Source organism: Aquarana catesbeiana, linkage group LG02 (assembly GCF_042186555.1).
Source record: "Aquarana catesbeiana isolate 2022-GZ linkage group LG02, ASM4218655v1, whole genome shotgun sequence".
NCBI lineage: Eukaryota > Metazoa > Chordata > Amphibia > Anura > Ranidae > Aquarana > Aquarana catesbeiana.
Window position 1 is genome coordinate 753,639,621 of NC_133325.1, and position 23,113 is coordinate 753,662,733.

Sequence of the window (23,113 nt, forward strand, 5' to 3'; positions counted from 1 at the left end):
ATAAAAAAATATGAGAGTTGCGCTAGTACATGTGCAATTATAAATATACAACCAAAGTGAACAAACTATAGTAATAGGTGCAAACACAAGTAAAGGCAGATAGCAACTGAATATGATCCACCAAAATGTCCCATCAAGGTGAGAAAGCTCAATGTAAATGGTAATGACTCCAGATAGCCCACAAGTAATATAGAAAAAGTCCAGGTGATGATTATTACTTAATCTGTGACTACAGAGGAGGATCCACCACCGAAAAATGGAAGGGGTTACTGCTTACCAAATGGCCATGACCCCCCACCACAGAGGATTACAGCTAGCAGGCAAACTTTAAACAGACAATGGGAGTTCCTATCGGCATCCACTAGAGGTCGTCACACCGTCAGCCACACCAGCAGAACTCATGGCAAGGATACACCATAGAATACAAAAGGGGAGCTCACATAGTGTAAAACCGTAGAGATTTATTTTTAAAATTGTATACATAAATGAACACTTACAAAACGTACGAAGATAAAATAGCCTAAAGTCCGGTTCTTGGCCACAGGAGCGCGGACAAACCCGTCCTCTTGGAAAGCAACACTGTTTGGGGGTGACGTCAGCGCGTCGTCTGGCTCCGCCAACACAGCCGCTCAGCCCAGTTTCACAGACATGGGGGGTAAGTGACCCTGAACATGTTACTGTCCGTCCCCGCACTCCACTGGAGCTGATCACTTTCCATTAGCTTCTTGCCTAGCCACAGTGGTCATGATGAAGTGCCAAAATCCTAATTGCTTCCAAATACTTACTAGCTATTGGAGATGAGCAAATGTACATTCGCTGCTCTCCCTGCACTCTACCTGGCAACATACTGTATGCCATGCTGGTCCTGGGGCCACAGGTGGGATAGCGGAAAACATGGCGGAGGAGTACGACGGGAGAGCAACCATTCAGGGGGTCCATGGAACAGCTGTTTATTTTTTACATTTCCACTATGTATCTTAGGAAATGATAGCAAAAGACTGTGTATTTCGAATTACTGTATTTATTGGCATATAACATGCACTTTCTCACCCTGAAAATCGGGTGCAAATAGTGTGTGTGTGTTATACGCCTATACTGCAATTTGGGCTGCCTAGGAGGGAACGGGGATAGGGGGGGACGAGCGCCGTCAGATTACATAGTGAGAATCTCCTTTACTCAGCAGCCTCTGTAATAGGAAGTCCCGTCTCCTGGGCCAGCATTGGACCACTGTTCTCGCGGGACTTTGTATTAAAGAGGACGCCAAGTAAACAGGAGATTCTCGCTGTATGTAATCTGACGGCACTCGTCCTGCCCCCTCCCTGTCCTCTGCGAGGCAGCAGTAACCTGAGGTGAGTCTGCAGATGGGCACCGATCAGGCTGCATTCATGGCAATGGTGAGGCTGCAGATGGGCATTGATCAAGCTGCATTAATAGGCAATTGTGAGGTTGTAGATGGGCATTGATCAGGCTGCATTCATGGCAATGGTGAGGCTGCAGATGGGCATTGATCAGGCTGCATTGATGGGCAATTGTGAGGCTGTAGATGGGCACTGATCAGGCTGCATTGATGGGCAATTGTGAGGCTGCAGATGGGCATTGATCAGGCTGCAGATGGGCAATGGTGAGGCTGCATTGATGGGCACTTATTTTGGACCTTATTTTGCTTAAAAATTCTTTATTTAAAATTTAACCACTTGCCGACCGCCGCACGACTATATACGTCGACAGAGCGGCACGGGCAGGCAAAAGGACTTACAGGTACGTCCTTGCCTGCCCGCGGGTGGGGGGTCCGATCGGACCCCCCCCCCGGTGCCTGCGGCGGTCGGCAAATCTCCCCCGGCGATCGGTGGTGAGGGGGAGGCCATCCATTCGTGGCCCCCCCCTCGCGATCGCTCCCAGCCAATGGGATCATTTCCCTGCCTCTGTATTGTACACAGAGGCAGAGGAAATGATGTCATCTCTCCTCGGCTCGGTATTTTCCGTTCCGGGCCGAGGAGAGAAGACTGCAATGTGAGTGCACAACACACACACACACAGTAGAACATGCCAGGCACACAAAACACCCCGATCCCCCCCCCGATCGCCCCCGATCCCCCCCCCAATCACCCCCCCCCGTCACAAACTGACACCAAGCAGGTTTTTGTTTTTTTTTTCTGATTACTGTATTGGTGTCAGTTTGTGACAGTTACAGTGTTAGGGCAGTGAGTGTTAGGCCCCCTTTAGGTCTAGGATACCCCCCTAACCCCCCCTAATAAAGTTTTAACCCCTTGATCACCCCCCGTCACCAGTGTCGCTAAGCGATCATTTTTCTGATCGCTGTATTAGTGTCGCTGGTGACGCTAGTTAGTGAGGTAAATATTTAGGTTCGCCGTCAGCGTTTTATAGCGACAGGGACCCCCATATACTACCTAATAAATGTTTTAACCCCTTGATTGCCCCCTAGTTAACCCTTTCACCACTGATCACTGTATAACCGTTACGGGTGACGCTGGTTAGTTTGTTTATTTTTTATAGTGTCAGGGCACCCGCCGTTTATTACCGAATAAAGATTTAGCCCCCTGATCGCCCGGCGGTGATATGCGTCACCCCAGGCAGCGTCAGATTAGCGCCAGTACTGCTAACACCCACGCATGCAGCATACGCCTCCCTTAGTGGTATAGTATCTGTACGGATCAATATCTGATCCGATCAGATCTGTACTAGCGTCCCCAGCAGTTTAGGGTTCCCAAAAACACAGTGTTAGCGGGATCAGCCCAGATACCTGCTAGCACCTGCGTTTTGCCCCTCCGCCCGGCTCGGCCCAGCCCACCCAAGTGCAGTATCGATCGATCACGGTCACTTACAAAACACTAAACGCATAACTGCAGCGTTCGCAGAGTCAGGCCTGATCCCTGCGATCGCTAACAGTTTTTTTGGTAGCGTTTTGGTGAAATGGCAAGCACCAGCCCCAGGCAGCGTCAGGTTAGTGCCAGTAGCGCTAACACCCACGCACCGTACACCTCCCTTAGTGGTATAGTATCTGAACGCATCAATATCTGATCAGATCTATACTAGCGTCCCCAGCAGTTTAGGATTCCCAAAAACGCAGTGTTAGCGGGATCAACCCAGATACCTGCTAGCACCTGCGTTTTGCCCCTCCGCCCGGCCCAGCCCAGCCCACCCAAGTGCAGTATCGATCGATCACTGTCACTTACAAAACACTAAACGCATAACTGCAGCGTTCGCAGAGTCAGGCCTGATCCCTGCGATCGCTAACAGTTTTTTTGGTAGCGTTTTGGTGAACTGGCAAGCACCAGCCCCAGGCAGCGTCAGGTTAGTGCCAGTACCGCTAACACCCACGCACGCACCGTACACTTACCTTAGTGGTATAGTATCTGAACTGATCAATATCTGATCTGACCCGATCAGATCTATACTGGCATCCCCAGCAGTTTAGGGTTCCCAAAAATGCAGTGTTAGTGGGATCAGCCCAGATACCTGCTAGCACCTGCGTTTTGCCCCTCCGCCCGGCCCAGCCCAGCCCACCCAAGTGCAGTATCGATCGATCACTGTCACTTACAAAACACTAAACGCATAACTGCAGTGTTCGCAGAGTCAGGCCTGATCCCTGCAATCGTTAACAGTTTTTTTGGTAGCGTTTTGGTGAACTGGCAAGCGCCAGCGGCCTAGTACACCCCGGTCGTAGTCAAACCAGCACTGCAGTAACACTTGGTGACGTGGCGAGTCCCATAAGTGCAGTTCAAGCTGGTGAGGTGGCAAGCACAAATAGTGTCCCGCTGCCACCAAGAAGACAAACACAGGCCCGTCGTGCCCATAATGCCCTTCCTGCTGCATTCGCCAATCCTAATTGGGAACCCACCACTTCTGCAGCGCCCGTACTTCCCCCATGCACATCCCCAACCAAATGCAGTCGGCTGCATGAGAGGCATTTTCTTTATGTCCTCCCGAGTACCCCTACCCAACGAACCCCCCCAAAAAAGATGTTGTGTCTTCAGCAAGCGCGGATATAGGCGTGACACCCGCTATTATTGTCCCTCCTGTCCTGACAATCCTGGTCTTTGCATTGGTGAATGTTTTGAACGCTACCATTCACTAGCTGAGTATTAGCGTAGGGTACAGCATTGCACAGACTAGGCACACTTTCACAGGGTCTCCCAAGATGCCATCGCATTTTGAGAGACCCGAACCTGGAACCGGTTACAGTTATAAAAGTTACAGTTACAAAAAAAGTGTAAAAAAAAAAAAGAAAAAACACAAACAAAAATATAAAATAAAAAATAATAGTTGTCGTTTTATTGTTCTCTCTCTATTCTCTCTCTCTCTATTCTCTCTATTGTTCTGCTCTTTTTTTACTGTATTCTATTCTGCAATGTTTTATTGTTATTATGTTTTATCATGTTTGCTTTTCAGGTATGCAATTTTTTATACTTTACCGTTTACTGTGCTTTATTGTTAACCATTTTTTTGTCTTCAGGTACAGCATTCACGACTTTGAGTGGTTATACCAGAATGATGCTTGCAGGTTTAGGTATCATCTTGGTATCATTCTTTTCAGCCAGCGGTCAGCTTTCATGTAAAAGCAATCCTAGCGGCTAATTAGCCTCTAGACTGCTTTTACAAGCAGTGGGAGAGAATGCCCCCCCCCCCCCATCGTCTTCCGTGTTTTTCTCTGGCTCTCCTGTCTCAACAGGGAACCTGAGAATGCAGCCGGTGATTCAGCCAGCTGACCATAGAGCTGATCAGAGACCAGAGTGGCTCCAAACATCTCTATGGCCTAAGAAACCGGAAGCTACAAGCATTTTATGACTTAGATTTCGCCGGATGTAAATAGCGCCATTGGGAAATTGGGGAAGCATTTTATCACACCGATCTTGGTGTGGTCAGATGCTTTGAGGGCAGAGGAGAAATCTAGGGTCTAATAGACCCCAATTTTTTCAAAAAAGAGTACCTGTCACTACCTATTGCTATCATAGGGGATATTTACATTCCCTGAGATAACAGTAAAAATGATTAAAAAAAAAAAAAATGAAAAGAACAGTTTTAAAATAAGATAAAAAAGCAAAAAAAAATAAAGAAAAAAAAAAAAAAAAAAAAAAAAAGCACCCCTGTCCCCCCTGCTCTCGCGCTAAGGCGAACACAAGCGTCGGTCTGGCGTCAAATGTAAACAGCAATTGCACCATGCATGTGAGGTATCACCGCGACGGTCAGATCGAGGGCAGTAATTTTAGCAGTAGACCTCCTCTGTAAATCTAAAGTGGTAACCTGTAAAGGCTTTTAAAGGCTTTTAAAAATGTATTTATTTTGTTGCCACTGCACGTTTGTGCGCAATTGTAAAGCATGTCATATTTGGTATCCATGTACTCGGCCTAAGATCATCTTTTTTATTTCATCAAACATTTGGGCAATATAGTGTGTTTTAGTGCATTAAAATGTAAAAAAGTGTGTTTTTTCCCCAAAAAATGCGTTTGAAAAATCGCTGCGCAAATACTGTGTGAAAAAAAAAAATTAAACACCCACCATTTTAATCTGTAGGGCATTTGCTTTAAAAAAATATATAATGTGTGGGGGTTCAAAGTAATTTTCTTGCAAAAAAAAATAATTTTTTCATGTAATCAAAAAGTGTCAGAAAGGGCTTTGTCTTCAAGTGGTTAGAAGAGTGGGTGATGTGTGACATAAGCTTCTAAATGTTGTGCATAAAATGCCAGGACAGTTCAAACCCCCCCCCAAATGACCCCATTTTGGAAAGTAGACACCCCAAGCTATTTGCTGAGAGGCATGTCGAGTCCATGGAATATTTTATATTGTGACACAAGTTGCGGGAAAGAGACAAATTTTTTTTTTTTTTTTTTTGCACAAAGTTGTCACTAAATGATATATTGCTCAAACATGCCATGGGAATATGTGAAATTACACCCCAAAATACATTCTGTTGCTTCTCCTGAGTACGGGGATACCACATGTGTGAGACTTTTTGGGAGCCTAGCCGCGTATGGGACCCCGAAAACCAAGCACCGCCTTCAGACTTTCTAAGGGCGTAAATTTTTGATTTCACTCTTCACTGCCTATCACAGTCTCGGAGGCCATGGAATGCCCAGGTGGCACAAACCCCCCCCAAATGACCCCATTTTGGAAAGTAGACACCCAAAGCTATTTGCTGAGCGGTATAGTGAGTATTTTGCAGACCTCACTTTTTGTCACAAAGTTTTGAAAATTAAAAAAAGAAAAAAAAATTTTTTTTTTTTGTCTTTCTTCATTTTCAAAAACAAATGAGAGCTGCAAAATACTCACCATGCCTCTCAGCAAATAGCTTGGGGTGTCTACTTTCCAAAATGGGGTCATTTGGGGGGGGTTTGTGCCACCTGGGCATTCCATGACCTCCGAAACTGTGATAGGCAGTGAAGAGTGAAATCAAAACTGTACACCCTTAGAAATCCTGAAGGCGGTGATTGGTTTTCGGGGTCCCGTACGCGGCTAGGCTCCTAAAAAGTCCCACACATGTGGTATCCCCGTACTCAAGAGAAGCAGCAGAATGTATTTTGGGGTGCAATTCCACATATGCCCATGACCTGTGTGAGCAATATATCATTTAGTGACAACTTTGTGCAAAAAAAAAATAAATAAATAAATAAATTGTCACTTTCCCGCAACTTGTGTCAAAATATAAAATATTCCATGGACTCAACATGCCTCTCAGCAAATAGCTTGGGGTGTCTACTTTCCAAAATGGGGTCATTTGGGGGGGGTTTGTGCCATCTGGGCATTTTATGGCCTTCAAAACTGTGATAGGTAGTGAGGAGTAAAATCAAAAATGTACGCCCTTAGAAATCCTGAAGGCAGTGATTGGTTTTCGGGGCCCCGTATGCGGCTAGGCTCCCAAAAAGTCCCACACATGTGGTATCCCCATACTCAGGAGAAGCAGCTTAATGTATTTTGGGGTGCAATTCCACATATGCCCATGGCCTGTGTGAGCAATATATCATTTAGTGACAACTTTTTGTAATTTTTTTTTTTTTTTTTTGTCATTATTCAATCACTTGGGACAAAAAAAATGAATATTCAATGGGCTCAACATGCCTCTCAGCAATTTCCTTGGGGTGTCTACTTTCCAAAATGGGGTCATTTGTGGGGGTTTTGTACTGCCCTGCCATTTTAGCACCTCAAGAAACGACATAGGCAGTCATAAATTAAAGGCTGTGTAAATTCCAGAAAATGTACCCTAGATTGTAGGCGCTATAACTTTTGCGCAAACCAATAAATATACACTTATTGACATTTTTTTTACCAAAGACATGTGGCCAAATACATTTTGGCCTAAATGTATGACTAAAATTGAGTTTATTGGATTTTTTTTAGAACAAAAAGTAGAAAATATCATTTTTTTTCAAAATTTTCGGTCTTTTTCCGTGTATAGCGCAAAAAATAAAAACGGCAGAGGTGATCAAATACCATCAAAAGAAAGCTCTATTTGTGGGAAGAAAAGGACGCAAATTTTGTTTGGTTACAGCATTGCATGACCGCGCAATTAGCAGTTAAAGCGACGCAGTGCCAAATTGTAAAAAGTGCTCTGGTCAGGAAGGGGGTAAATCCTTCCGGGGCTGAAGTGGTTAAGTTTTTTTCCTGAAACTTCCCTCCTAAAATAAAGGTGCGTGTTATATGCCGATAAATACGGGTATATAGAAGTTTTATTTTAAATTTAATAAGAGATTTTATAATGGCCTGTACATAACTCCAGGCAATTTAACAGCAGTGCCCCATTCTCATGATGCTACTGATTTTATGTCAGGATATTGCCAATAAAACATAAGCCTGAATGGTGTCACTGAATCTTGGTGAAGATGGTGGGAATGATAAATGATATTCTGAAAGATGTAGAGATGAACTCCAGACAGATATAGTATAAAACACACCAATGAATGCAATTATGTGCACTACATAAATATTAAATGTAGTTTTAATGAAACCAGTGTAAATAACTAAATTAGTCTTGGTATGAGTCTCCTGTAACTCTCTGTACAGCACTGCTCAGACTGGTAGAGGGAACACAGGCATAAATAGAGATTTACTAATACTAAAGCACTCAGAGTCTGGTGCAGCTGTGCATGGTAGCTTCTGTCTTCAGCTTGTTCAATTAAAGTTGTAAAGGCAGAAGGTTTATCTATGCATTAAGATTAAAAAAAAAACCTTCTGTGTGCAGCACCCCCCCTAATACTAACCTGAGCCCCATCTAGATTCAGCGATACTGCAGCAGTGTCTCAGCTGCCTGGGAGTCCCCTCCTCATTGGCTGAGACAGCAGCATGGTGTCATTGGCTTCCGCTGTGGTCAATCAAACTCAGTCAGCCAATGAGAAGAGAAAGGGCTGCTGCTGAATGGACACACGGAGCTGTGACTCGCCTCGGTTGCCCCCCATAGCAAGCTGCTTGCGGTGGGGGCACTCAACAGGAGGGAGGGGACCAGAATCACCAAAGAGGGACCCCAAAAGAGGATGATCTGGGCAGCACTGTGCAAAACCATTACACAGGGCAGATAAGTATCACATGTTTGTTATTTTTAACTAAAAAAAAAAACAACATTTTACAATCACTTTAAGCTTCGACAATAAAACATGGAAGCCGATTGGTTATTATGCAGAGCTGCACCAGATTCTGCACTCTCCAGTTTTAGTAAATCCCCCCATAGGATCTATTTACATTGTACACATGTGCAAATGTATACATGTGTACAGCATAAGTTACTGTCAAAATTAGACTGTTATCACAAATTATTCTAGTTTTGGTATACACAACTGAATGCTGTGAATAGGTCTATAGCATATAAGACTGCTGCGTTCAGATCCGTATATATTAGGGATCTGAATGCAGCTTATGCATGCCTGTGTGCCTGAGCCCTAACTGTTCAGCTGGGATGACTTTTGCTGGTCATGGTTCCCTGAGAAAAGATTGTTGCCTGCATGGCCGTATTCACTAGTTCCCCTTCCTGTCATCATAAAGTTGTACTAAACCCCAAAAAATGTATATATTGCAGCTTACCAATCATTGTGATGGCTGCATTTGTTTTTTCTATGCTTTTTTCTTTTCACCTGGTGATCCAGCTAGTAACACACCTCCTGTATTAGGGTGTCACCACACTGGATGGAGGAGCAACAGAGACACTTTTGGATAGCAAAGTTGCACTAACAGTGACTAACAAATTCAATCTGAACTCCAGATAAAAAGCTAACGTGTTTTGGCTATACAACCTTCCTCATAGCATCTAGGCTGTATAGCCAAAACGCGTTAGCTTTTTACACTGTATCCATATCATGTAGTCAATAAATAGTAACCAGAAGAGTATATCAGGTGGCCAGCTCTTTTTTTTTTGGTTTGGACTATTATATGAGTAATTGGACATCCCAGCTTGTGCACCGGTCTTGAGCTTGTGTATGATTCTTGTTTGTTAATTAGTTTGTCTCATCCCTCTAACTGCCACTTTTGTTGAAAAATAACAGACTTACAGGCCAAATCAACAGGCGAAATTAAAGGAAAAAAGCCTAAAAAAGAAAATGAATGCAGCCACCACTAGGAATAGGAATTGGTAAGCTGTAATGTATAAAAATGTTGTTTCTGTGTTTATTACAGCTTTAAAGTGATTGTAAAGGCTTGGTTTTTTTTTCCTATAAAAAAACAAAAATAAACATGTTATACTTACCTGCTCTGTTGCAGTGGATTTGCACAGAGCAGCCCAGATCCTCCTCTTCTCGGGTGCCTCTTCTGTGCTCCTGGCCCCTCCCTCCTGTTCAGTGCCCCCACAGCAAGCAGCTTGCTATGGGGGAACCTGAGCTGAGTCACAGCTCCGTGTTTCCATGCAGACACGGAGCTCCACCCCCTTTCTCCCCTGATTGGCTAGCTAACTTTGAAAGCAGCAGGAGCCAATGGCACCGCTGCTGTGTCTCAGCCAATCATGAAGGAGAATCTTGGACAGCAGAGACATTTGCGTACATAGAGAGACCTCAGGTAAGTGTTTGGGGGACTGCTGCACACAGAAGGCTTTTTATCTTAATGCATTAAGATAAAATACCTTCTACCTCTACAACCCCTTTAAGTATATGGATTCCTTTAAAAATGACCGGACTCTAAAGGCTAGCCCCTTAAGTTACCAAAATTGAGAGCTTAAAATGCAAAGCAACCTGAAGAGATTGTTAGACAGTTTTTATATTCATTTACTTTCTTTGTTAAATTGATTTATCCAATTTAATAAGATTTCCATAGGACTGGTTTGCTTAAAGTCCATGTCTTTCTTTGCTTTCATCTTAATGGCTGCTTCCATTTCCTCTTTTAGCACACAGTAGGCCTGCTCAGCTCGAGAAATTTCTTTATCGACGTTAAAGTGGATCATTTGTCTGCTCATGAGGGGCACAACCAGGTTAAAGTCATTCACTTTCTTGTTTAGCTTTGTTACATTTTCTCTGAAATTTTCACAGATTTCCATCCATTCCTTTTCCTTTGAATAAGTCATGGGCTCTCCTATTTTCTTACGAGAGGCTATTAAATCATTTCGAAGCTTATCAATCGTATCTCGTATCTCCTTTTGGAGAACGATCCATTCAGGCTGATAACCGTTATCTATCAGAATGCGGTTGAGATTGTGAGTCATCGGGTCAATATGTGGACACGTGGAAAACTTGGTAATGGGCTTTCCTTTGCCACTGAGGTTGTCAAAGTCTCCCTTTGCCATGGACTCTTGGATCAGGTCTTCTACCAAACGTTCTATGGCTTGAGTTACTTTCACCTTTTTATTCTGCCTAACGTCCTTTGCAACCATTGCGTTCTCAGCGTACTCCTGTTCATATTTTTTCTTTCGAAAATCCAGAACTTGGTCAGCTGCTCGGTCTACACGAAACTGGACGTACTGTCTCTGCCGCTGGCTAGGGGTGCCATAACCAACTCCTTCATAACTCAAGTAATGCCTATGCTGTGGTGTCTTGTACTCCGAGGTCTTCTCCTCATCATCTTCAAGGCCTTCTACTGTCTTTGACTTTTGAGCCAAGTGTGTCAGGAGGCTTTTGTAGGCTTCATCAATCTGCATGAACATGTTGGTGTTGGCAGTGATGGCACCGCTATCTGGATGATATTTCTTTGCCAAAAGCCTATAAGAGTGTCTAACTTCATCTGCGGAGGACCCTTCTGGAACATTTAGAAGTTGATAACAGTCCTTGATGCTCCTCTTGGGATTGTAGGTTGAATACATATAGACGGATGGGTTCCATGAACGTACAGAGAGTGGGTACTTTATATTTTGTGGCAAAAAGACCCGTACAAGTTTCATGATGGTAATTCTGTTCTTAAATAATCCTAAAATAATTTTAAAAAATAATTAGATTTGGGCTAAAGAGCTACAGAAAAGTATTTCTATCATTAACGATATTTGAACATAAGACATGTACAAGCTTACTAACATCATCAAGGTACACTAAGTATGCACTGCCTGAAAAATATTGAGTTTAGGTGTTTCCAGTGACTGTGGGTACTGTTAATGCTACAGCGTACAAAGACATTTTAGACAATTGTACTCTTCCAACCTTGTGGTAACTGTTTGTAGCCCTCTTCTGTTTTAGCATGACTGTGCCCCAGTCTACAAGGCCAGCTCCATAAAGACATGGCTGGATGATTTTGGTGTGGAGGAACTCAAGTGAGCTGCACATAGCCCTGACCTCAACCCTACTGAACACCACTGGGATGAATTGGAATGCTGACTGTGAGCCAGGTCCAACACTAGTACCTGCACTCACGAATGTCAAAAGGCTGAATGGGCACCAATTCCCACAGACATCCTCCAAAATCTTGTGGAAAGCCTTCCCAAAGGAATGGATGCTGTTATAGCCCCAACTGATGGAGAGTAATTCCATATTAAAGTAGTATCTATATGCTTAGGGTTTTTTTTAATTAAATGCATTCTATGCTAACGTGCATTCTATGTTATATATGCTGTGCCCAACACTTACAGTATCTCACAAAAGTGAGTACACCCCTCACATTTTTTGTAAATATTTTGTACAACATTTACAGTCCCCTCAAAATAACTCAACACACAGCCATTAATGTCTAAACCGCTGGCAACAAACATGAGTACACCCCTAAGTGAAAATGTCCAAATTGGGCCAATTAGCCATTTTCCCTCCCCGGTGTCATGTGACTCGTTAGTGTTACAAGGTCTCAGGTGTGAATGGGGATCAGGTGTGTTAAATTTAGTGTTATCGCTCTCACTCTCTCATACTGGTCACTGGAAGTTCAACATGGCACCTCATGGCAAAGAACTCTCTAAGAATCTAAGGATAAAAAAAAGAATTGTTGCTCTACATAAAGATGGCCTAGGTGGAGCTCCAGCTGTTGCAGAACTACAAGTCCCATGAGGCATAGCAAGACTCTGACAGCCACAAGCATGACACCCAGAGGCAGAGGCATGATGGGACTTGTAGTTTTGCAACAGCTGGAGGTCTGCTAATTGCATATCCCTGGCCTAGACTAAAAGAAGATTACCAAGATCCTGAAATTGAGCTGCAGCATGGTGGCCAAGACCATACAGCGCTTTAACAGGACAGGTTCCACTTAGAATAGGCCTCGCCATGGTCGACCAAAGAAGTTGAGTGCACGTGCTCAGTGTCATATCCAGAGGTTGTCTTTGGGAAATAGACGTATGAGTGCTGCCAGCATTGCTGACGAGTTTGAAGGGGTGGGGGCGTGGGGTCAGCCCATCAGTGCTCAGACCATACACCGCATACTGCATCAAATTGGTCTGCATGTCTGTCATGCCAGAAGGAAGCCTCTTCTAAAGATGAATCACAAGAAACCCCGCAGTTTGCTGAAGACAAGCAGACTAAGAACATGGATTACTGGAACCATGTCCTGTGGTCTGATGAGACCAAGATAAACTTATTTGGTTCAGATGGTGTCAAGCGTGTGTGACGGCAACCAGGTGAGGAGTACAAAGACAAGTGTGTCTTGCCTACAGTCAAGCATGGTGGTGGGAGTGTAATGGTCTGTGGCTGCATGAGTGCTGCCGGCACTGGGGAACTACAGTTCATTGAGGGAACCATTAATGCCAACATGTACTGTGACATACTGAAACAGAGCATGATCCCCTCCCTTCGGAGACTGGGCCGAAGGGCAGTATTCCAACATGATAACGACCCCAAACGCACCTCCAAGACAACTACTGCCTTGCTAAAGAAGCTGATGGTAGAGGTTATGCACTGGCCAAGCATCTCTCCAGACCTAAACCCTATTGAGCATCTGTGGGGCATCCTCAAACAGAAGGTGGAGGAGCCCAAGTTCTCCAACATCCACCAGCTCCGTGATGTTGTCATGGAGGAGTGGAAGAGGACTCCAGTGACAACCTGTGAAGCTCTGGTGAACTCCATGCCCAAGATGGTTTCCAGCAGTGCTGGAAAATAATGGTAGCCACACAAAATATTGACACTTTGGGCCCTTTTTGGACATTTTCACTTAGGGGTGTATTCACTTTTGTTGCCAGTGGCTAAGACATTAATGGCTGTGTATTAAGTTATTTTGAGGGGACAGCAAATTTACACTGTTATACAAGCTGTACACTCACTACTTTACATTGTAGCAAAGTGTAATTTCTTCAGTGTTGTCACATGAAAAGATATAATAAAATATTTACAAAAATGTGAGGGGTGTACTTACTTTTGTGAGATACTGTATGTATGTTCACCACTGCTGGCTCCAAATCGCACAGTGCCGCTTCCCCGAACTTCCGCTCGGGATCGCGCACTACAAGTTCCATGACTGCTTGCTCACCCATCATACTTCTCAAGCACACTCTAAACACAATAAATAATCTTGGCCGTATATGCATGTGCAGCCTTAGTAGCAGCACCCAAGCAGAAACACTGCTAAGGACCCCGGCCACAATGCTCTTGTGAGTCCTATACATAGCGCATACAAAATAAGAAAGAGTGGCTCCAGGGAGCCACCCTGGAAGTAGGAGTTATGGATACCAAACTTTACAATGTCTTCAACATTTAGTGATACAGCTCTGGTAATTACTACGGCAGTGAAACTGATCACATCATCTGTGCAAAATAATAGAAAGCCGTAAAACATGACCTGTTGGTGCGCCTTGAGGACTGCAGTTAAGAAACACTGTCCTAGTGAATACTTTATAACTGTGTGGGGGATCGCCTAACTGGAGGAAGAGAGAGATCTGTGTTGCTCATTAGCAGGAACACAAGATCTCTCTCTTCCTCAATGGCAGAACGGCGATCTGCCTTGTTTACATAGGCAGACCGCCGTTCTGCCTCTCCTTCGAATGATCAGCGGGTCCTGGCGCCCATCGTGGCCGCCGGACCCGCTGATTGGCTCCCGCTGTGTCCAATCCCAGCCCCAGCGGGTCACCGGCGGCACACACCTGCCCAAGACCCCCAAGGAGGAAACAACATACAGGTACGTCGTTTCGTGCAGCTGGGCCGCCCTGCCGCACGGTGCGGTGGGCAGTCTGGAAGCGGTTAATAAAAGCCTAAAAACAAAAAATGAAATACACCTGAAAAAAATACATGAATTGAGCTTTCCTGGCGCCAACATGGCAGCATACTACCACATGTATACTGCTATGTATTGGCACCAGAAAAGGAAAATTACGATAAGTATTTGATACAATTTTCCATTTTTTTTTCAGGTATTCAGGTTTTTTCAGGTATTTCCATTGAAGTCTGTAGGGCCAAAAACACAAAATTCTGCCTGAAAAGTAGCTCATCTACTTTTTTGAGTGACAGGCATCCAGCTACAGGAGACAGAATGCCAATATGTGAACAGGGGCTATAGAGAACAGCGGAATGTGGCTTGTTAAGCGTTTTGGAGCTTTGAGCATCAAGCTACAAAATGTTTAGGTGTGAATGGGGCCTTATATATATTTGATCAAAACATCTCCTTTGTAAAAGGATGCTATGGGTATCTACTATGGGTAGAACTATTAAGAACGTCCAATTGAAGGAAGCACTCACCACTAGGGATGAGCCGAACACCCCCCTGTTCGGTTCGCACCAGAAAATGCGAACAGGCAAAAAATTTGTTCAAACACGCAAACACCGTTAAAGTGTATGGGACACGAACATGAATAATCAAAAGTGCTAATTTCAAAGGCTTATATACAAGTTATTGTCATAAAAAGTGTTTGGGGACCTGGGTCCTGCCCCAGGGGACATGGATCAATGCTAAAAAGTTTTAAAAACGGACGTTTTTTCGGGAGCAGTGATTTTAATAATGCTTAAAGTGAAACAATAAAAGTGTAATATTCCTTTAAATTTCGTACCTGGGGGGTGTCTATACAGACGTTTTTAAAACTTTTTTTTGATCCATTGATCCATGTCCCCTGGGGCAGGACCCAGGTCCCCAAACACTTTTTATGACAATACCATGCATATAAGCCTTTAAAATTAGCACTTTTGATTTCTCCCATAGACTTTTAATGGGTGTTCTGCGGCTTTCGAATTTGCCGCGAACACCCCAAATTGTTCGCTGTTCGGAGAACTGGCGAACCGCCGATTCAAAGCTCATAGGAGCCCTACTCACCACCCAGATAAATTGTCCAACTTGCTGGAAAATCTTTGTGTGATCTGGCTGATGCTTCATGGTGTCAGGTCCCCAAACTAGGGAAGATTTCTCCCTAGCGCTCGTTCTTGGTAAGGCGTCTTTATGACCAACCTTAGCGATTGCTTTTGAACAGATTAAAGCCGCGTACACACGAGTGAAATGTCTGACAGAAAAAGTCCGACGGAAGCTTTTTGATCGTATATTCTGATCCTGTGTATGCCTCATCCGACTTTTTTTTTTTCAAAAATTCTGACGGACCTAGAAATAGAACATGTTCTAAATATATCCGACTGAACCAATTCCTAACAGGAAAACCGCTCGTCTGTATGCCATTCCGACAGGCCAAAAACAACGCATGCTGTGAAGCAAGTACGAGACGGAAGCTATTGGCTACTGGCTATTGAACTTCCTTTTTCTAGTCCCATCGTACGTGGTGTACGTCACCTCGTTCTGGACGGTCGGACTTTGGTGTGACCGTGTGTATGCAAAACAGCTTGAGCGGAATTCCGTCTGAGTTCCGTCGGAGAAGCCTTCGGAGTTTATTCCGACGGCAAAACCAGTCGCGTAAACGCAGCAAAAAAGTAAAAAGTTGCTAGCTGGTTGATCATCGTCACTGCACTTTGCAGAGTGCTCTGTACACTATTATCAAATGCATTTGCTGGCCACCGACTGTTGATTATTTAAGATTACCAGCATGGAGCGATGCGTAAATTCACGGCGCTATATTAGTACCTGTAATAAACAAATAAAAAGTCAGGTACATTTCAAAGGTGAGGACATGCAATGTAAGGGTACATCCAATGACAAGTCAGATCCAGGTCTGCACAGTAGTGACTGCACAAGTGTCTATATAATATCTGCAATTTCAGAGTGACAGTTTTTTACACTGTAAACTTACCGTGTAAGAGCAAAAATCATATGTGTGCCCCTTCCTTCGCTCTAGCAAGCTGACATGTTTGTTGTGCAGCAAGAGCTTCTGGGAAATGTGATCCTGTATTGTAATGTCACAGCGCCCTCTACTGATCTTTTTATAAAAATGCATCCTAGGCGTTTAGAAGTTATGTGATCAGGTCATGATGAAAACTACAAATCGATCAATAAATAAAATAAAATCTCACTTATTATTCCAACTTTTGAAATTTTTTTTTTTTTTATATTTCAATTTTTATTACATTTTTTTTACATTTAGGACAAACCATACAATACTGTACGAAAAGATATATAAAGCCAAATAAAAAAAGAGTAGACTGTATATATATACACTTTTATCTTTGCTCTTCTACCTTAAATCCCTTTTCTCAATGATATCATTCATCTAATAAACCCTTCTATACAATATTTAGAACCCACCATCCCCACCTTATCCAAACAATAAAAAAAAAAACAAAAAAGAAAAAAAAAACCCAAAACAAAACCCAACCAACCTAACCCCCCCCCCCCCCCCAAAAAAAATGAAAATGATTTGGATTGATGGCTGTGGGCAACACAGACAGTTAAAGTATAACTAAAGGCAAAACAGTTCTTTTTTTGGTCTTGCATAGAGAGAAAAGAGATTAGAACGCCTGTCAGTGTTTTACTGCTGTCTGTGTCCCCGTTAGGGAGATTCACCCTCTTTAGTTGTACAGTTTACAGTTACCATTGAAAGTAAAAGTAAAAAAAAAAGTCCTAAATGTTGGGTTGTCCCCAGAGAGGGGAAAACTTCCAGTAAGGACATTAGTTCATCCCCTCACTTTCGAGGGATTTTTTCTCACTTCCTGCTTTAACTATGTGAAATTTTGGGTTGTCACCAGAACAGGAATAGAGCACAACCCTGGTGACAACTCAGTTCCAGTTGGCTTTGGGACAGGAAGTGAAGGGAAATCTCCCCAATGGGACACAGGTAGCAAGAAAAGACTAACAGGGTTTATAGTCCTCTCTTACTCTATCCAAAATTTAAAAAATGCCCTTATTTCTACTTTAATTGGCTGATTAATTAATGGATGCTGACACATTCAATTGAGAATTAGTTACATTCTTTGTGTTTAGCATATCCTGCCATCCAAATGTATATTAACATATTTCCTAAGGTCTTTACGGTCAGTTTACTAAAGCGAATTTACCCTTAAAGTGCCTTATAGGCAAAATGTTATGTTTTAGATAGGGAATAGATAAAACCCCTATCAGGTTATTACATACTTTCCAACTTTTTGAGATGGGTACGAGGGGACTCCTATTAGTAAAAGTATGTAAGAATAGGGCACACCCTCTGCCACGCCCCCTTAAGACCCCTTTCACACTGAGGCAGTTTTCAGGCGTTTTAGCACTAAAAATAGCCCCTGTAAAGCACCTGAAAACTGCCTCCCCAGTGTGTAAGCCCGAGTGCTTTCACATTGGGGTGGTGCGCTTGCAGGATGGGATAAAAAGTCCTGCAAGCTGCGTCTTTGGGGCAGTGTGGGAGAGGTGTATATAGTGCTCCCACACCGCCCCTGCCCATTGGAATTAATGGGCACTGCCTGAAAAGCGCTTCGGAAACGCCGCATCACGGGCACTTTCAACCCCTTTTTAACATCTTCTTGGGGGTAAAAAGCGCCCCGCTACTGCCTGAAAAGCGGCTTCAGAGCGCCGCTATAACAGGGGTAAAGCTCCACTAACGCCGGCACCGCCCCAGTGTCAAAGTAGCTTTAAGGAGAATTAAACAAGACAAAAAAAAAAGTATAGTGAAACCCACAAGTGCTTTATTTACCACTACTATTACTTTATACTGGCTTTTGAAATTTACAAACGCAGAAATTTAGAAATTGAATGAAAGGTTTAGCACTGGGAAACAGGATTTTAAAGATACATAGTGCATTTTATATACAAATATACAGATCAGATCAAAACAAGGGACAGATTTGGAGGAAAGTGGGACAGAGGGACTTTGTTCTAAATCAGGGTCAGTCCCTTGAATTTGGGGACAGTTGGGAGCTATGTTATTGTTTGTTACCTATGTCTCTTCACTTTCTGTCCTGGACATCCAACAAAAATTAGAAAAAATCCTTATGCCGCGTACACACGAGCGGACTTTGACAGACTAGGTCCGGCGGACCGGACTCCGGCGGACAATTCGACCGTGTGTGGGCTCCAGCTGACTTTTTTTTCCAAAAGTCCGACGGACCTAGAAATGACTCGAGCCCGGTCAAAAAGTCCGCTCGTCTGTATGCTAGTTCGACGGACAAAAAACGACGCTAGGGCAGCTATTGGCTACTGGCTATGAACTTCCTTATTTTAGTCCGGTCGTACGTCATCACGTACGAATCCGTTGGACTTTGGTTGATCGTGTGTAGGCAAGTCCGTTCGTTCGAAAGTCCGTCGGAAGGTCCGTCCAAAAGTCCGCCGGACCAAGTCCGTCCAAAAGTCCGCCCGTGTGTACGCGGCATTAGAATTTAGGGGAATTCCCATCTTAGACATCTATCATTGTAACATTGTCCCCATTGGACGATTTACATTCACTTTTCGTTCTGTTGAAAACTGTAAAGTTTTTGATTTTCCATAACTTTCTATCTCAGTAAAAATGGTCACCGGGACAAAAAGAGGGGCCAATCTACCCAGCGGGGACACAGACAGCAATAATAACTTGATAGGGAATCTCAGCCTTCTCTACGCTATCCAATGCTTTTTTTGTTTTTTAATTGCCTTTACATACACTGCTGTTTTTCTTCTTGCCTGGCTACCATGACCCGGGGTGGGATGTAGTGGTCTGTATCTATTTCCTGTGTTTAGATATTAAGGCTTTGTCACTGTAAATTAACAATGATCACCTACAGGGAGTCCTAGCCTTTTCCCTGTAATTGTGGTTGTTCACAGTAACCTCCCCAAAGTAAGTATACAATGCCCATGAACCTAAACATGTCATTGCATGCTTCAGTGAATGTGTGTACAGTACTCCATCTGGCTGGGTTCTAATAAACTGATATCTTCCGTTCAATGATTTTTATTGTTTCCATAATGCGGGACACAACAATCCAAAACAGGAAACGCATTAAACAGGAAGTGCGTTGGTAAGGCACGCAGGCCAGTGACATATTACAGGTCAAAAACTAGCAGGTGTATGTAAGATAATACCGGCAAATTGAATAAACTGACATTGTATTGTTGTGGATTATGACACTTTGGACATCCTGGATCAGAATCATGGTTGGTCTTCATACTGTCCGCATTTACTTAATATGGGAATCAATTCTATGCATATAATAAATGTATCATATTGGTCTAATGTTATTCACTGCAGTCTTGCTCCTTGCTGTATCATAATGACCCAGTGTAAAGAATGTTTTTAAGGTTAAGGGTGGAGAGTCAGAGGGCTCATTAACACGTCAGGTTTATTCTTGTATACTCCACAACAGGCTTGTAAAGTCACTGTATAAATCCCTTCTTACACCCAACTAGGATGCATTGTAGAAGGTTCCATGGAGAGCCATAAATATCATATATTTACATATTTATGGCATGCAAAGCATATGAGACCACTGGAGGAGCTGACCTATTCTATGAGCCAATACTAGAGCATCAGATAAAGGACAATTCTTCCGAATCATTTACAGCAACACAGCAGGCAGACTCACTCTGAGACCTAGACTAGGGAATCCAAACTGAACGTAAGTAATTAATTCTATCTATCTATCTATCTATCTATCTATCTCATCTATCTATCTCATCTATTTTTCGTTGTTACTTTTTTCTTAAAAAAAAAAAAAAAATGGTATGGTGAAACTCCTTTGACACCAGGAATCACAGCACATGTAACAAAAGATGTGATTTATCTTCAGTTTTTTTCTAGCAACATGACTGACAGAGTCCTGGTGATTGGCAGCAGTCCCTGTGAGGAGAGCCTGTGCTGGAGTCTGGCTCAGTCCCCCCATATAAAACAGGTTCTCTTTGCTCCTGGAAAAGATAGTACACCAGACAGTGGGAAAGTATGTAAGTCAGGTAAGAAAGAATTCTAATTTGGATGCAAATCTGGAAATATTTTTACAGAATGCTAGCTTTTAAAGATTTCCAACCACTGAGGATAATTTATATACATGAAGCGGCCCATAATATTTGGCCCTCAGTCTTTTCATTTTTTCCCCGTCTTTTCTTTTTTTTCCTCCTTCTTTGTGTTTTTGTTAACCTTTGCCTTTTGTTTTTCCTTTGGCTTTGTTTTCACCTCCGAGCCTTTCCTTTGCTTTTTGTTTTCCTTATTTCCTTAATAGTTTCTTAATAATTTCCTTTTCTCCTTTGTTTTTTTTCTCTTATAATTTAATTTCCTTTCTTACTTTCCCCTTTTTCTATGCCTTTTGTTTGGATTTCCTGACTTCCTTTTCTAATTTTTAGCGGGCTCTCCTCTCCTCTCTTCCTCTTTCCTCTTCTCTTCTCCCCTCCCCCCCTTTCCTCTCCTCTCCTGTTCTCTCCTCTCCTTTGCTCTTCTCTCTTCCCCACTTCTCTGTTATTCCCTCCTGTCCTCTCCTTTGCTTTCCTCTGCTTGCCTGTGCTCTTCTCCCCTCTTCTCTGCTCTTCTCTCATCCCCTCTTCTCTGCTCTTCTCTTCTCCCCACTTCTCTGCTCTTCTCTCCTCTCCTTTGTTTTGTTTTCCTCCCCTCTTCTCTGTTCTTCTCTCCTCCCCTCTTCTCTGCTCTTCTCTGCTCTCCTCACCTGTCCTCTCCTTTGCTTTCCTCTCCCCACCTGTCCTCTCCTCCTCTCATCTCTGTCCCCCTCTCCCCTGGTCTCCTTACCTATCATTTTGTTTTTCCTTCCCTGTTCATTTTTTTATTTCCTTTAGGTTTGGTTCTCCTCTTCTCTGTTCTCCTCACCTACCTTTTTTTTTAATTTACCATTTCCTAATTCCTTTTTTTTTTATTTCCTTTGCCTTTTGTTTTCAATCCCCTTAATAATTTCAGTGTCTCCTTTGTTTTCTTTCCTATAATTTCCTGTCTTACTCACCTATTTTCTATGCCTTCTGTTTTCTTTTTCCTGACTTCCATTTCTCATTTTTAGGGGGCTCTACTCTCCTCTCTTCCTCTTTCCTCTCCTCCCCTCCCTTTCCTTTCCTCTCCTCCCTTCCCTTTCCCTTTCCTCTCCTCTCCACTCCTTTGCTCTTCTCTCCTTCCCCCTGCTCTGTTCTTCTCTCCTTTGCTTTGCTCTCCTCACCTGTCCTCTTCTCCCTTCTTCTCAGCTCTTCTCTCCTCCCCTCTTCTGTGTTCTTCTCTCCTACCCTCTTCTCTGCTCTTCTCTCCTGTCCTTTCCTTTGCTTTCCTCTTCTCACCTGTCCTCTCCTCCCCTCTTCTCTGCTCTCATCACCTGTCCTCTCCTTTTGCTTTCCCCTCCTCACCTGTCCTCTTCTCCCTTCTTTTCTGCTCTTCTCTCCTCCCCTCTTCTCTGTTCTTCTCTCCTCCCCTTTTCTCTCCTTTGCTTTCCTCTCCTCTCCTCACCTGTCCTCTCCACCCCTCATCTCTGTTCCCTTCTCCCCTGTTCTCCTTACCTATGTGTTTTCTTTTTCATTCCATGTTCCTTTTTTTATTTTCCTTAGGTTTGGTTCTCCTCTCCTCTGTTCTCCTCATCTATCTCTTTATTTTTTATTATTTAGCATTTTATAATTTCTTTTTTATTTCCTTTACCTTTTGTTTTTATTCCGCTCATTTCCTTAAAAAAATGTTTTCCTCTCATTGCTGCTATACTCAATACAGTGATCAGGATTATTTATAATATTATATACATTTATGTTTTCTGCATATTGTTCTGTCCATTCTCTGAAGCGGTGCTAACAAGTAACTGGCCACTGCTGAAGCAGTTCTGCAAGGACCACAATATCAGCCTTGTAGTGATCAGCCCCATTCCTCTTCTCACTGCCGGTAAGAGCTATTTTTTTCAGTTTTTCTGATAACCGTTTTATCAATCTTTCATGATGCATTTGATTTATGGTGAACCTTTACATTCCCCATACACTTTACCTATTTACATAAAACATTGAGGTATCACCATAAGTTTTTTCCTCACTTTCCCCCAAAATGCTCAGCATATGCAAAGCAAACGGTGCTGTTACTGTGATGCAAATTTCAACTTTTTTAGAAAGTCAACAGCCCAGAGGAAGAGCAAAGGTGTCTTTAAAAGGCTGGCTTCACTTTCTCTAGGCTGTGCAACAAGCAATATTGTAGCATCCACCCTTCTACTCCTCCACACAGGGCCGTCTTTTCGCATGGGCATGCTGGGCAGTTGCCCGGGGGCCCCACTTGCCTAGGGGGCCCCACCTGCCCAGCGACCCCAGCCAGGGCTGGACTAGCCCACCAGGATACTGGGAAATTTCCCGGTAGGCCGCCTGCCCTGGGGCCACTTTGAGTTGCGGCTGCAGCGCTCTTTCCCTTTCTCCTCCTCCTCCTGTGTATCACAGAGCTGGCTGGGTCTATGTTCGGCGGCCGCACTGTAACAAGGTCCCGCCCCCCTAGACCGACTTGTGTAATAGTAGATTGAATCAGTGTTCCACCTATCACACGAGCCGGTCTAGGGGGGGTGGGACCTTGTTACAGTGTGGCCGC

At 43.5% G+C, this 23,113-nt stretch overlaps 2 protein-coding genes across 2 annotated transcripts in view; one reads left to right on the forward strand and one right to left on the reverse strand.

Moving 5' to 3' along the window:
• Positions 1-10,170: 10,170 nt before the first annotated feature.
• On the reverse strand, positions 10,171-16,591 carry DNAJC28 (DnaJ heat shock protein family (Hsp40) member C28). Its single transcript, XM_073617158.1, has 2 exons — positions 16,484-16,591; positions 10,171-11,328 (listed from the first exon to the last, which is right to left on the reverse strand). The coding sequence occupies exon 2, from the start codon at positions 11,300-11,302 to the stop codon at positions 10,193-10,195; it is 1,110 nt and encodes a 369-aa protein (XP_073473259.1). The 5' UTR covers positions 11,303-11,328; positions 16,484-16,591; the 3' UTR covers positions 10,171-10,192.
• Positions 16,592-20,387: 3,796 nt separating this feature from the next.
• LOC141127719 (trifunctional purine biosynthetic protein adenosine-3-like) overlaps positions 20,388-23,113 on the forward strand; it is a 69,143-nt gene continuing 66,417 nt past the window's right edge. Inside the window, exons 1-2 of the mRNA XM_073614466.1 lie at positions 20,388-20,532; positions 22,337-22,432. Coding sequence (XP_073470567.1) covers positions 20,388-20,532; positions 22,337-22,432 — 241 coding nt within the window. The remainder of the gene's footprint in view (positions 20,533-22,336; positions 22,433-23,113) is intronic.